A 14019-nucleotide genomic window follows, 5' to 3' on the forward strand; every position below is an offset into this window, starting at 1 on the left:
AGGGTTTTTTAAAAGATCCATGTTAACCGAATAGATGAGGCTCCTGCTCTGTCTCCTCTTATCTGAATGCATGAATGCTCCATGAGCAAACCCTTACAGAGGTGGCACTAGAAAACATGCAAAAAAAAAACAAAAAAAACAGGGAAAGAGGGCAGAGGATTTAGCTGCAACCGAAACAAAACTTGCAGGAGATTTTTTTTGTGTAATTAAATAAATAAAATAAACCGCTTCACAGCGTTATCCTGAGAGTTTCTTTCAAACAGCACCGCACTGAGCACGGTGCCCTATTTCCAGGCGGCTCTGTCTACCTGCGCTGAGCCCCTCCCCTCCCCTCTCTCCTCTCTTCTCCTCTCCTCTCCTCTCCCTGCCTCCCCTCCTCTCTCTCTCCCTCCTCCTCCTCCTCCTCCTCCTCCTCCTCTTCCCCCCCTCCTCGGAGTTTGTGTTGCACTCGTTGCAGTAGGAGGGTCCATGTGCACACAGAATGACGTCGCTCTGACTTCAGTCCGAACGACTCCTTCGTTTGTTTTTAATACTCTTTTTTATCCAGGGGCCCTGAATCGCTAATCTGCAAAATTGCGGCCATAATGTGAGATCATCCGGCGCTGTGGTCCGACCCGTCGCTGCCGTTCGTCCTGTCAGGAGCAGCCGCTCCGGCCGCTGTTCAGGAGGATTACTACTGATAATACGCAGTAGACTTCTCCACTGTGTCTAGCTGTCAAACTGAAAACTATGTCCTGGAAAGAGTAGACTGAACACATTTGTTGATATTTATTGACTTTGCCTCGCGTTGTCTTTTTCTGTCCTCTGGATTATCGCTGCCCAGCAACAACACGGCCACCTGACAACTCTGAATGTCGTAATTAAGGTAAGAAGGAAGGACAGATAGAGCTCAGACTGTACATTTTAATTTAGCGCTGCCTCTTACATGATAATGAAAGCAAACTCCTCACTGTTCACTCGGATAGAAACTGAATACTTGGATCCATTAGCTGTGTTAAAGATATCTAATAACTTTCAACCGGGACCGTTAGCCCTACGGTGTCTGCTCCATATTAAAAGTCGCCAAGAAGTTTATCTACTTAACGTGCGAACAAAATAGTCACAACAATTTGATTAAAATTAGTAGTTTTATATTTCTATGCGCACCTGTCAAGAGGTGCTGAGAAATATCCAGTGATGTCAAATTCTTTCTAAAAATATGACTTAAATAATTAATATTTTCCTGCTTCTGCACTTATTCAGCCTTGTCATTCAAAAATCCGCAAACACGACGACTTTCGCGCGGAAAAAAATAACTTTAACAGCAACAACATTGCAGAAATCGCCTTATATTTATTCTGCGCAAACGCAAAATGGAGATAGAGAGTTGCATGCCCTACAGAGGCAGGACAATTACGGCAGGAGCAAGAAGAGAGGAGGAATTACAAAGCTGGCATCTCTTGTTTCTATTCATTATATCCAAGCATGTGCACATAACGTGCATGAGATATTTTGCAGGCAACCTGCATAACTTTAACTCAAATCATTGCCACTTCAGAGCCCTTTAAAGAGTGCACCACAGCACGCAAAATAAATATTCAAACATCGCGTTCAGTAATGCCTTCTTATTACATTCTGTTATGTGAAGTGCGTGTTTATTGCAAGCACTTTTGTTTGTTTTGCACATGACGAGGCTGCTCTGGCCGCAAAAGCAACATTTCAAGTTGTGTCGCAGCTATGTTGTGGCTGCAAGAGCAATAACTATTGAGTGACAGCTTTCCGACCAATCCATGGATGGCCTCATAAGGCTGGTGGATTTCTGCCTGAGCTGTCCAATAGGAGCGCGGCAGAGGTGGGAATTTAAACCAAAAGCCCACACGACGTCACGACAGATACATTAACCCTTTACAGTGCAGTTTTTCTTCAAGTTATCAGACTGTACATCTCCTGTAGGGCAGTGATAAGGAGCTCTATCTTTGTGTGCGAGAGAGAAGAAATACTGTACAGACTCACTTTGGAGTTTCAGATTTAACCTATTGTTAGCACAGCAGAATTTATATTTTCTGTATTGTATGTAGAATAATTGGTATAAGTAATTCATTATAATATCAAAATAAGTTAAATCTGTTGTGTTATTTGTAGATAAAATATTTCTTCATAGAGCCCTTTTTTCTTTGCCCCTACTTTTTACTTGGGCTGCCATTAACAATAGTTTTCATTATTAATTACTCTGTCGATCATTTTCTCAATTAATCAATTAGTCGTTTGGGTCCATAAAATATCGGCAAATGTTGAAAAATTAAGATCTCTGTTTTCCAAAGCCCAAAATGACATCCTTAAATGTTTTGTTTTGTCCACAATCTAAAGATATTCAGTTTACTGTCATAGAGGAGTAAAGAAATCCTAAAATATTCACATTTGACAAGCCTTTTCTTACAAAATGACTCAAAATGATTAATTGATTAAAAATATAGTTTAGCGATTAATTTAATAGTTTAATTAATCAATCAATCAACTAATTGTTGCAGGTCTTCTCTGCCTCATTAAGTTTTTATCCACTGAAGCAGAACTTAATGTTTTCACATCTATCTAAAACCAAAACAACTATATTTACACAACAGATTTAAGATCGAAAAGCTTATCCCTAAATATCCAAGACCTTTAATCTCTGCCTAAAGGTAAATAACCTTAATATAGCAACTAGGTTGCAACTAATTCTTTTCATTTTATTGGTTAAACTGATAATTATTTTCACAACTACTTGATTAATTGTTTAGTTTAGTTGTTTATGAAATAACAAAAAATTGTGAAAAATGCTCAACACAATTTCCCAGAGCCCAAAGAGACATCTTCAAATTGCTTCTTTTGTCCAACCCAAAGACTCTTCATTTACTCTCATAAATGACAAAGAAAAGCAGCAAATCCTTACATTTAAGAAGCTGGAACCAGAAAATGTTTTACAATTTTTGCTTGAAAAATGACTGAAATGATTAATTGATTATCAAAATAGTTGGCAACTATTTTTTAATCAGCTATTAGATTGATAAAATAATTGTTGCAGCTCTGCACTATTATCATGAAACCTATGCGTTACATGCAACTGTGATTTTTTTTTCTCATTTTTTCATATCGTTTTCTTTTCCAGGTGAATCAATGAGCCAGCAATGGAGACCAAAAGATACCAAAGTTTCTTTGATGGAAGCGATACAGAGAACAGATGGTCGCAGGTCCCCAGCACCATGGAGCACTGCTGCACCACAGAGGATTCAAGTCTGACCAACAGTGATATTCTGATGGACATAGTCAATGTTAGCTGCCCTGCTGGAAGCCCGGCCACCGACTGCAAAGACAACAACACAAAGAAGCAGGAGCAGCCAATGCTTCGGCTCAGCCAGAACCAGCCATTTGTTCTCCCACACTTCAACAACTCTCTCCATGGTCATAAGCAGGAAATGGACTCCAAGGAGCTTTCCAAGACTGTCGCTGAGTCTATGGGCCTGTATATGAATGCTGCCAGGGAGGCAGACTTTGTACTGCACGGGGGCAGTACCAGCCCTGGGAAGATGTATCCAGTGTGTGGGCGGTCTCTTGAGGACACCCAGTGTGGTTCCACAAAGAGCCCCAAGTTAAAGCCATTTGGTTTCCAGCAGCCCGGCACCACTCCCAGAGAATGCACCGCTGGGACTCCAGTTAGCTCGGCTTCAATGCTGGCCTCGTCTCTGTCCTGCAGTCCCCAGACGTCCAGCTCAATCTCCAGCCCAGGGGGCAGCAACAATATGGTGTCGTCAACCACCAGTCCTCCCACGTGCTTTGGACCAGTGTGCTCATCCGTCAGCAGTCCTGTAAGCCAGACGTCTTGTGCTGCAACTCTGGCCAACATCAAGCGCAGGAATTCAGCCACATGTAGCCCTGTAGAGTCCAGCACAGTGGGCTCGCCACCTCTCACCAGCCCGCTCAACGTCATGAGGTCGCCCATGTCCAGCCCCCAGAGCATGAGCAGTGTGAGATCGCCTCCGTCCTGCAGCACTACCTGCAACATTAGGTCATCCGTCTCGAGCCCCACAGGCGGCAGCTGCACCAGCACTGCCAATAACTGCAACGCCGTAAGGCCCTCTATCTCCAGTCCGGCCACAGGGGGCGCCATGGCGGTCAGCAGCCCACAGAACCCCTCCTCAGGTGGGTTCCCTGTGTCCAGCCCTGCTGGCGGACTGGGTTTGGTGCAGAATGACACCAACAGCCCAGAAGCAGCAGGTCTGCCTAGAGACACGGACTTCAAGAACTTTGAATTCCCTAAAGTAGAGATGGTAGACGGCGAGGTCTTCAACGTCGGCTTAGACCAGATGGGCATGGTTAAGTACATTAAGAACGAGCCTGGGACTGACTTCAGGAGCATGTGTCTAGGCAGCTCCAAGTGTAACGCAAGTAGCACACCTTTTATCACACAGATTAAGAGTGAGCCAAACAAAAATGAGGGATGTATGAACCAACAGCCCTATGGCGAACAGTCGCCATCTCTTGGTCTCTTTCCTGCAGCTGAGACCACCTATTTGTCTCTGAGGAATAACATTGATGAGTACAGTCTTTCTGGTATCTTAGGATCCCCTGTCTCCTCTATGAATGGGAACTATGAGCCCGATGTGTTCTCCAACAATGTCCTGTCTAAAGGGGTTAAGCAGGAGTCCACTGATGGCAGCTATTACCAAGAGAATAACAGCATGCCCACATCGGCCATTGTTGGAGTTAATTCCGGTGGACATTCATTCCATTACCAGATTGGAGCGCAAGGAACAATGTCTTTCACGCGGCATGATGTGAGGGACCAGTCCAACCCTTTGTTGAATCTAATTTCGCCCGTAACCGCGTTAATGGAGTCGTGGAAATCTCGGCCAGGCATGTCACAGGGGTCACTGTCAGCCAGAGGTGAGGGATACCCGGGACAGAACTGCCTCACGGACAGGTAAGGAGAATGAAGACATCTCTTTGTAGTCTCTGTCAGATCTCTGTTTTCAGAGTTGTGGTAATTTACAGAGAGAGGCAGGTTCCATTTTTCCTAAATAATGTTTTTTTTTGGTCAGTATACCTGAATAAAAGAGTCTCTGTAGAGGATCAGATAGATAGAGGGCCAGTTTGTTACAGTTGGACTCATATTGCACATGGGATTTAGGGCGTTTGCTTTGAGTAGTGCAAAAATAATAACAACAGCAGGGCTTGGGAAAGGCAGCGGGATGCTGGCCGGGGGAACAGGAATTAAAGGACGGGGTCCAGGTCATTGTTATAGTAGCATGTGATCACAACATCATCTCTGCTCGCTCTGCCCTGTGCTCTACTGTAACACAGAGGCAAAGTTTACCTCTTATCAAGGGCCTGTGTGTGTGTACAACAACAAAATTTATTGGTCTGTTATCAGTAGGTCCGGCTAAGACCTTGTGTAATGCAAATATCTTTTTTTTATGGGCCCTGGGCCATTGGCAGTATCATAAATTATGAATGATTGATCACATGCTTTTGTTGCCAAACTGATGAAATAAACAGTTGCTTTTGTGAGGGTGGGGGCTGAAACAAAACAAACAGGCCAAAGGGAAAAAAAAAAAATCTATAATAGCCGCCAATCTGGCAAAGTGCAACTTTGACACAGTTGTTTTGCTTCCAATGTATTCTGGTGTCCTAGTTGCATGTGAAACTGAAGGAAGTAAATTATCAACACCATTAATAACAGTGAATAATCTAGATCATGAAGCACACGGAAACATTGTTAAAAATACAGAAGTATGTATTTTCATGCAACAGTTAGAGATGCTGGTGTTTATTTACAGTAATCGTGTATCTGGGGAATTTGGATGTAATATCATTTTTGTGTATTTTAATAGTATTTATTAGTGTTTTTATAAAACACACCGGTATAATCTATTTGTGCATGGGATGTTGTAAATTCAGGTTTTATGAGCTGGTGCAAGGAAGCACAAAATAAAGTCATAAATGACTTCCTGTTTACTTGGCAGGGATGTATGCTTGCTGTAAGAGAAGTACAGTATTTGAGCTCCTGCTGCTGCTGCGATGTTGATGTGTATGTTCTGCTCCGCTGCGTCCGACTGTGACTTGACCATGACAGCTCCAGACTGACTTTGGGCAGTGATGTTGCACAGAATCTCAAAATGGAGATTTATTAGATCAAAAGTTTTCCTGATTGAATTTGTGGAAACGAACTTTGCAGATCTCACTGATTGTTCTGCTGTTTTCAGTCTGTGTTCACTGTCTGTTTAGACTGCAGGGACGAGTTTGGAGGAAGGAACTGGGACAAAGTCAGCTTATATTTACATAGGTCATCACCTGCAGAGTGATTTACTGTAGCTAACAAATGCAATGTTAAACGCTGATTATGATGATTGTTGTTTCTTTAATGCATCTATTATACCTTTATAATACAACAAGATTAACAAACAAAAACTTTACTGTCATCTTTAACTGTGATTTTATTACACTGAATGATACTGTATATTAGGGCCCGACCAATAATAGGTTTTTGGGGCTGATGCTGATATATCATCTGATATTCTTCATACAGAATATAGAATATATACAGAAACACATTTTTTTGCAGTGATCCCTCAAAAGTGGTTAACACTTGAGACTATTTTAATGCTATTTTACAGTTTAGGAATTAACTTTATTATCCAAAATGATATCAGAGCACTGAAAAAATAAACTTTCACTCGTATTTCTAATAATGATAAATAACTAAGGGCTATGTAACAATACCAAAACCTCACGGCATTTTGTGTTCGTATAAAACTTGGTTTTCCTTTAAACTTAAAGTGCTTCTGCTTTCTTTCCTTAATAAAGCCATGACCTAAGCATGTGCAAAAAAATTGGCATGAACTATATATACAGTCAGTATGAGTCTTTTTATAAAATAGATAAAAAAAAATTAATAATAATATCATGGTAGGTGTCGTCACAGTCCAGCATGATATTGAGACAGTGTTTTTATTGTGATATTACGATATTTGATATATTGTTACATCCTTAATAACTGTAAATAGAAAAACGTAAAATGTACATAAAATGCTGCCTGTTAAGCTTAATAAAGCATAATTCTTCATTATGTTCTGTTAAAAAAAAAAAGTTTATATATATATGCTCGGGATGTTAATGATTAATCGATTAAACAGTGTGAAGAATTTAACTGATTTAAAATTTATTTATCAATAGTTAATCTAGTCTAGTCTAAAAACGGCAGTAACTGTGACACTGTTTTGTCTGCCACAGTCATTTATTAAATAATGAAAGTTAAACTTTAAAATAGAAATGAAAAGAAAATAAGAAAAAGGCAGAAAAAGACGTTTGGTATCTTATTAATTATTAATCGATTGTTAATGTTTTCAACTACTGGTTAAGGAAAATGCCCAAAATTTGCAACGGGACAACGTTAATCCTCATACAGATATAGACCAATGTAGCTGTGATAGGCCAATATCAGGCTGATAATATTGGTTAACTGATATATCAGTCGGGCTCTACTGTTTGTCCAATAACAACTTTACTGTTTTCCTAAGTCATAGCTCTTAAAACTATATTACATTGACTGTGCTTGTGATATTTTTGTAATTACTATATCAAACGTACAGTAAGCACTTTGTATATGTGTGTCTGTGTGCGTCTGACTATCTTATCATCAGAATTTTTTACATCTTCTCTGTTTGACGTGTTTATTCAATTTTATGTGTACAGTACACAATTGTCTGGAGAGTAGAGACTGCATCTGTGTGTGTGTGTGTGCCATAACAAGGCTTGCAGCTCTGAGGAGACTGATACAGCCCCGTTACCTTGGAGGCGACCCATATGGCAAGAGGCAAAGCGATGTTGACGGGATCACTGCCACCTTGGTCCTAATGAGATCCAGCTTAGCCCTAATGTCAGACAGGATGACAGTAAGAGGTGGGCCACATGGCAGCCAGCCAGGCAGGCAGGGAGGCAAACAGACACAAACACACATATACATATATACATACAATTAATGCACACACACACTCACATATGCACATACAGAAAAGTCTTAGGTAGAATGCAAGAATCTAACATTTTTCAGAGGTTGCTGCCTATTTTCAGCGTCCTCTTACACCAGTAGTATGGTATTGATTGACAGCTATACTTAGACATAAACATAGGCTTATTGTATCCTGCCTGAAATCTGAAAGTGCACCGCAGGAAACCTGGTGCTGCCGAGCTTTGGACTGACTACACGGCACCCGGGCCCAATATTTCATAGGCAAAAAATGTTACGTAACCATTAAAAAGCACAACTAAAACTCTTTGATCCGCTGAAGCCTTGGATGACAGAGTGTAAAATCCCTTGGCTCCTTTTTTTCTCACTTTGGTTTCCTCTGTAAATGGTTTTAATTAAAAATGGCTGCTCATCTGAGCAGTCTGGATTACTTTGTGCAAAAAACATTTTAACTCAGATTCAACAGAGAGAGGAGGAAGGGGGAAAAAAACGAATCGCACTAACCAGAATTTTTGTATTTATATGATGTTTGATTAAAACTTAAAGCTTAGACAAACGAGGTGGCCAGACTAGTGCATTGTATGTGACTGGAGGTTTATTTGTTTTTGGGGTTTTTTAAACAATTTATTTATTCTCTTTAATATTTAAAAAGCTCTGTGTGCACTATGGTTTGAAGTCCACTATGAAAGAAATCTGCTTTGTATGAAATATATAAATATGGAAATTATCATAAAATGACCTACATTAGTGTGCTGGATTATGTTTGCTCCCTGCCTAAATCTCCAAATCTCTTTTCACCCTATTTAGGGCATTTTTGTGCTGCTTTTCACAGTAATGTTTCACCAAATAGAATTACTCTAAAACTTGTCAGCCCTCTGACCTAATAATTTCATAATCTGACAAATGGTAAAGACTCAAAATAGAAGCCAACAATGTATTTTTGTTATTTAAATAAGCTCTCGTTAAAGATTTTTAGCTTGTCCTACAGCCATGGTACAAGTAGCGCCTTACTATGCATTTACTGACATTTCCCTAGCTTTAAGTTTGAAGGCAGTTGCTGTAGATCAAGAGTGCCCATCACGAGGAAGTACCAGATTTGAGCAGGGAGAATGCTTTGCACTGGACTCTGGCCAACTCTCAATGTTCTGCAGAGGGATGAAAAGGCATACTCCTGAGAGCACACTAATAAGGCTTTAATTGTATGTTCCTCCACTAAATTAATGGATGGAAATGATTTGATTAATTCAGACACTGCTGGATACTAATATCCAATTAAATCCCAACACCAGGCATGCACAGGGGCTCCCAGTGCATTATGGGTTCCTGACTATAAAGCGGGCAGCTGCTTGTTTGGGTTGTGAAAAGGATGTTACAGGTGAAGGTGTTGGGGAATGGCTGCCGGTCTCAGCTGTCTACCCAGCAGACACAATAATCTGGCAAAGATGTTGACTTACGTTGCATGCAAGTATATTAATTGTATGCATTCTCATGTGTTGTCTACAAAAAATTCAATATACAGTCGTGATTAAATGAAGAATACTATGATTTAATTGTGCTGAATTTCCTCTCAAGCACATATGCTGACAAACTTAAAGTAACCGGTTCATGTTTTTTCTATTAGTGTCACTCTTTTTTCATTATTTCATTTTCATTTTTGTTACCCACTTGATTCAATAAAATTTAATTACTGTCAGGTATCTTTAGAAAAACACGAGAGCGTCTTTAGCTTACTCTTTTCAGTGTGTAGAAACTTAATATCTCAAGTGGAGCTTGAGATCAATGAAGACGAGTCATGTCACGCCCTCTCTTAAAAGAGATATATAGTTAATATGGTGATGGCTCTACAAAAGAGTGTGTTAGACACACATAATAAATCAGTTTCTGTTGTTACTGAATGTATGTGACTACCAGCATGTACACTGAAAAAAAAAACTATGCAGCACAGAGGGCAAGAATTATGCACATCTAATGAATAAACTGGGGTCAACAAGTTGAGGGTTAAAGTCGTCATGTGCTCAGTATGAAGTATACAATAGACTCCTCAGATTCTTACTACAGAACTGCAACTTCACTTCAAAAGAAAATGTTTGTTTTGTTTTTTTCAGTTATCAGTAGGATAGGAGATTGGGTGAAAAGGCTCTGTTTTTAAGTGCAATTGAAACGTTCACAGCAAAAACTGACAGCACACTAAAGGATGCTGATAGCTGATCACAGCCAAAAATCATTTACAATAGTGTAATATATAGAGAGCGGCACACAATGTCATCTGAACTTATAAGTACCCTTCATTACAATTGTGTGACATTAACAGGGACCTGTTGTGCTTTCCCTTGTTTTTGTCATATAATCTTACAATGTTGGAAGTTAAACTTGGCTAAAATTCAGAATAATGTTGTAAACATGAGTGAAAAGCAAAATTTGTTGTTTTTCCTTTCGCTAGACGCTGATGTGAGCTCATCAGATTTCTGAACTGGTCATCTGTTTCAGACGCAGCACACCCATGAAACATAGGGACACACCCATCCACCCACTCAGACGTTATTTGACTGTCTTAGGCTACTCCTCAAGTTTTTGGACGTTGTTTATTGTCTCACTGAAAGTGCTTTTTCGGTTGAGACAGAAAGACAGATATTTCTTGGTTTTCCATCTGATGTCCTCCAGCTGCTTTGCCTCAACTCTGATTAACAGAGTTTCCTGGTGGACAGATAGTTTTACTTATTGCTAAAGAAACTGCTAACTACTGCTAACTGTAGCTGCCGTTAACTATTTAACTTGGTTAGCTGTACACCTAGCCTTGGTGAGTTAAGGCATTTATTGATAGACGGATAGCTTTACTTGTAGCTAAAGTAACCACAAATTACTACTAACTGTAGCTGCCATGTGCTAGTTACCTCAGTTAGCTGTGCAGCTAGCCATCCCATCCTGGCAGTCCACAGCTCTTGCACTGGAGATGTAAACACCAACACTCCCCCATTGCTCCATGCTCCAATGAGTAATAGGACTGCTAGCTGCACAGCTAACTGAGGTTACTAGCAAGCAGCACCTACAAACTGTAAGAGGGACGATAAGCAAGATAAGCAAGTTTCACCAAAATCGGTTAGCACAGCTGTAAAGTTCTATGAAAGTTCTAAAATTGTGTTTTTGTACAGTAATCAGTGGTGGTGTCCAACCAAATTCTTGTCTTCTTCTTATTTGCAGTCTGATGAATTGGTAAATTTATCAAATTCAGTACCCTATGTCATTATTTTCCAAGCTAGGTTACTGTAGCTGTCATATCCTGTCAAGCACACCACCGAGAGGATGAGGCGGTGCCCCTCGGCAGGCTTCGGGAAATGAACAAATCAGAAGAAAGTGGGCTTTTCGGAAGCAGGGCCCTAAAGAAAACAGGAGCTAAAAGGGCCCCTTTTTGACAAATAATAAACTGGGGGGGTGCAGAAAGGGTCAGTATAAGATAAATAAGATTTTTTTAAAGAACTGTGAATCATGCAGAACTACTCTAGTGGAGCCCTAGAATAAAAATAAAGAGCTGCAAATGAACATAATGGCTCCCCTTTAAGAAGATCTAATTGGCGTGATTGATCAGAATCTATGTTAAACACCGTAGCCAATTAGTTACAGGATTTGGCACAACATGCAGTAGAACTTGCTATGTAAATGTCAATGAAGAGATAAGACTTAAACTACACTACTACTATATGTGCTTGAACAGGGCGAAATGATCAAAGCGTAGCACTTTTCATGTAATATTGTTTTGCATGAACTAAAATATGCTGAAAATGTCTTGTCAGAGCTCTGGGACGAGCACATGAATAAATCACTGTCTGCGTACGGCACTGTTTGGCAGTTCAGACTTGCCTTTCAGAGCAGCAGTCCAGTCCAACAGTGAGTGATGAAAATTAGCTTGTTCCCCCAAGCAGAAATTAGCCATGTTTTCACATTGAGCTCGAGAATAAAGACAGTCAGCGCTGTAGATGTAAAATTTCAACCTGTGAGTCAGGTCAAGAGTATGACACTGTCTGGCTCATGGAGGCAAGAAAACTACTTATGTACATTTTTAGCATAATAGGTTTTGTCATGCCCAAGGACAGCCTTGAAGCACCTGAACCACTCTGCTGCCTTAAACCGTTCCTCTTTCATAAAAAAAACAGACAAATAGTTGAACAAAATTATTATAATTTTTTTCTGTATTTCCACTCTTTTGTGAATTGGCGTGGCAAAAAAGATTAATGTCTACTGGAAAAAATCTAAATGAAAATAAAACACCTGAATGAAAAAAAAAAAAATGAATTCATAGAGCCCACAAGAATGCAGTTCTTTTCTATCTTCTGGGAAGCCAATCACTCAGTGGTGTGGGTGGATTGGAGGCTGTGTAGAGGAGAGTGGTGAGGCAGTATTTGTAGTAAGAGTTGGTGATATTCTACTGTCTGCTGTCCTTGGAAATGTAAGGATTTATCCTAGGATAATGCCTGGTGAACATAAAGGCTTATAGTTAGACCTTGGTTGTAAGGTGCAAACCTGATGCTATTAGAGAGATGGACGTTGCTTAGGAGGTTTTCTTTGGTAAAGGTTTAAATGGGTCCATGAAGCAGGGATTTAGTAAACCATTTTGGATTGCTTAGATTGTGCAGAGATTTGTGGTTGAAGATGAACTCATATTAGAGATACTTTCACACTGCTCCTGCAGTGATGCTATCATGCAATTAACACTAGTCTATAGCTTCATAGTGGGATGCAGTTTATTTAATTTTTGGCTGGGCCTTGCAGCCCAAATGAATTGATAATTTTGACTTTCTCACTTTGGTCAGAATCACTGATGGAACTCATATCTTAGTGACTCACACACTTCAACAGCTCTATTAATGAAGGCTTGCCAATTTTGGCAGGAAATGATGCAAATATGCAAGTCTATGCAGTGATCTAGCAGGGCTGGGCGTAGAGCAGCAACAAACGATTAGTTTCATTGTTGATTAATCCGTTCATGATTTTCTCAATTAACTGGTTAGTTGTTTGGTCTCTAAAATGTGTTTCCCAAAGCCCAAGATGAGTTTTGTTTTGCTCACAACTAAAAGATATTATTTTAATGACATTAGTTACTAAAAAAACAGAAAATATTCACATTTAAGAGGCCGGAATCAGAGAATTTAGTTTTTTTTTCCTTACAAAAATTACTCTAAACAACAAATCAATTAACAAATTATTGGTGATTACCTTAACAATCAATTCAGAATCAACTCAGTGTTGCAGGAACCCCATAAAATGACAAACATGGGCATCGATCATCATGTCTCAACTGACAGCTGATATATTTGTCCAATCACCCATCCCCACGATCCGCTATCAGCTATTTTAGACCCCAAACTGGATCCAGCTGTTTCCCAGCAACATCCTGTACTCCAGCATTTTTTGAACCTGAGCCAGGCAGTACAACAATTATAGCAATCATACCACATCCATATATGTTTCGTAGTATTCAGCCGTTGAAAATAATTGGCACTAGTACTGAGCCAGCACTTAATATTGACTGAACTCATTTTTCAAGCATTGAAATCAGTACTGGGAAAAAATGGTACTGGAACATCTCTAAAAATAACTGTACAATACCTGCTAACCACCAAATTGCAGACAGACAAAATTAGTGGTTACCATGATGAAGCTTTTAACAAAATAGCCAGATATTTCCCTCAGGAATTGGTGGAGACCAAAGCATAGCTAAAAGAAGGTGTAAATAGGCAATTTACGCTAACAAGTTCACCACAACAATTTTATAAGGTGATAATATGTCAATGTTGTGTTAACAGCTTGTTCCACTTGCCAAAAATCTGTATAAACTCTTCTAAAGGGTAAAGTAAATGTTAGTGCTAAAATGCCACTCTCACCACTATAACTAATTGACTTTTAGAACAGATTTGTTTTTGCTAGCTGCTCTGTTAAATACCACAGTGCTCTTACTCTCTTTATCAAATGCAGTCAAATTGAATTCATGTTCTTGCAGCTGCTGGAACTACAGTAGATAAAAGTTTTGACTCATTTTAATGTTG

General features: G+C 39.8%; 1 protein-coding gene across 1 annotated transcript in view; it reads left to right on the forward strand.

The window, feature by feature from the left end:
- Nucleotides 1-465: 465 nt before the first annotated feature.
- The window catches only part of nr3c2 (nuclear receptor subfamily 3, group C, member 2), a 123154-nt gene continuing 109600 nt past the window's right edge, over nt 466-14019 (forward strand). The window contains exons 1-2 of the mRNA XM_084715129.1: nt 466-865; nt 3125-4936. Of these exons, the coding sequence (XP_084571255.1) occupies nt 3144-4936 (1793 nt within the window). The 5' untranslated portion in view covers nt 466-865; nt 3125-3143. The remainder of the gene's footprint in view (nt 866-3124; nt 4937-14019) is intronic.

Source organism: Lutjanus erythropterus, chromosome 3, assembly GCF_056507025.1.
Source record: "Lutjanus erythropterus isolate fLutEry1 chromosome 3, fLutEry1.hap2, whole genome shotgun sequence".
Taxonomy (NCBI): Eukaryota; Metazoa; Chordata; class Actinopteri; order Lutjaniformes; family Lutjanidae; genus Lutjanus; species Lutjanus erythropterus.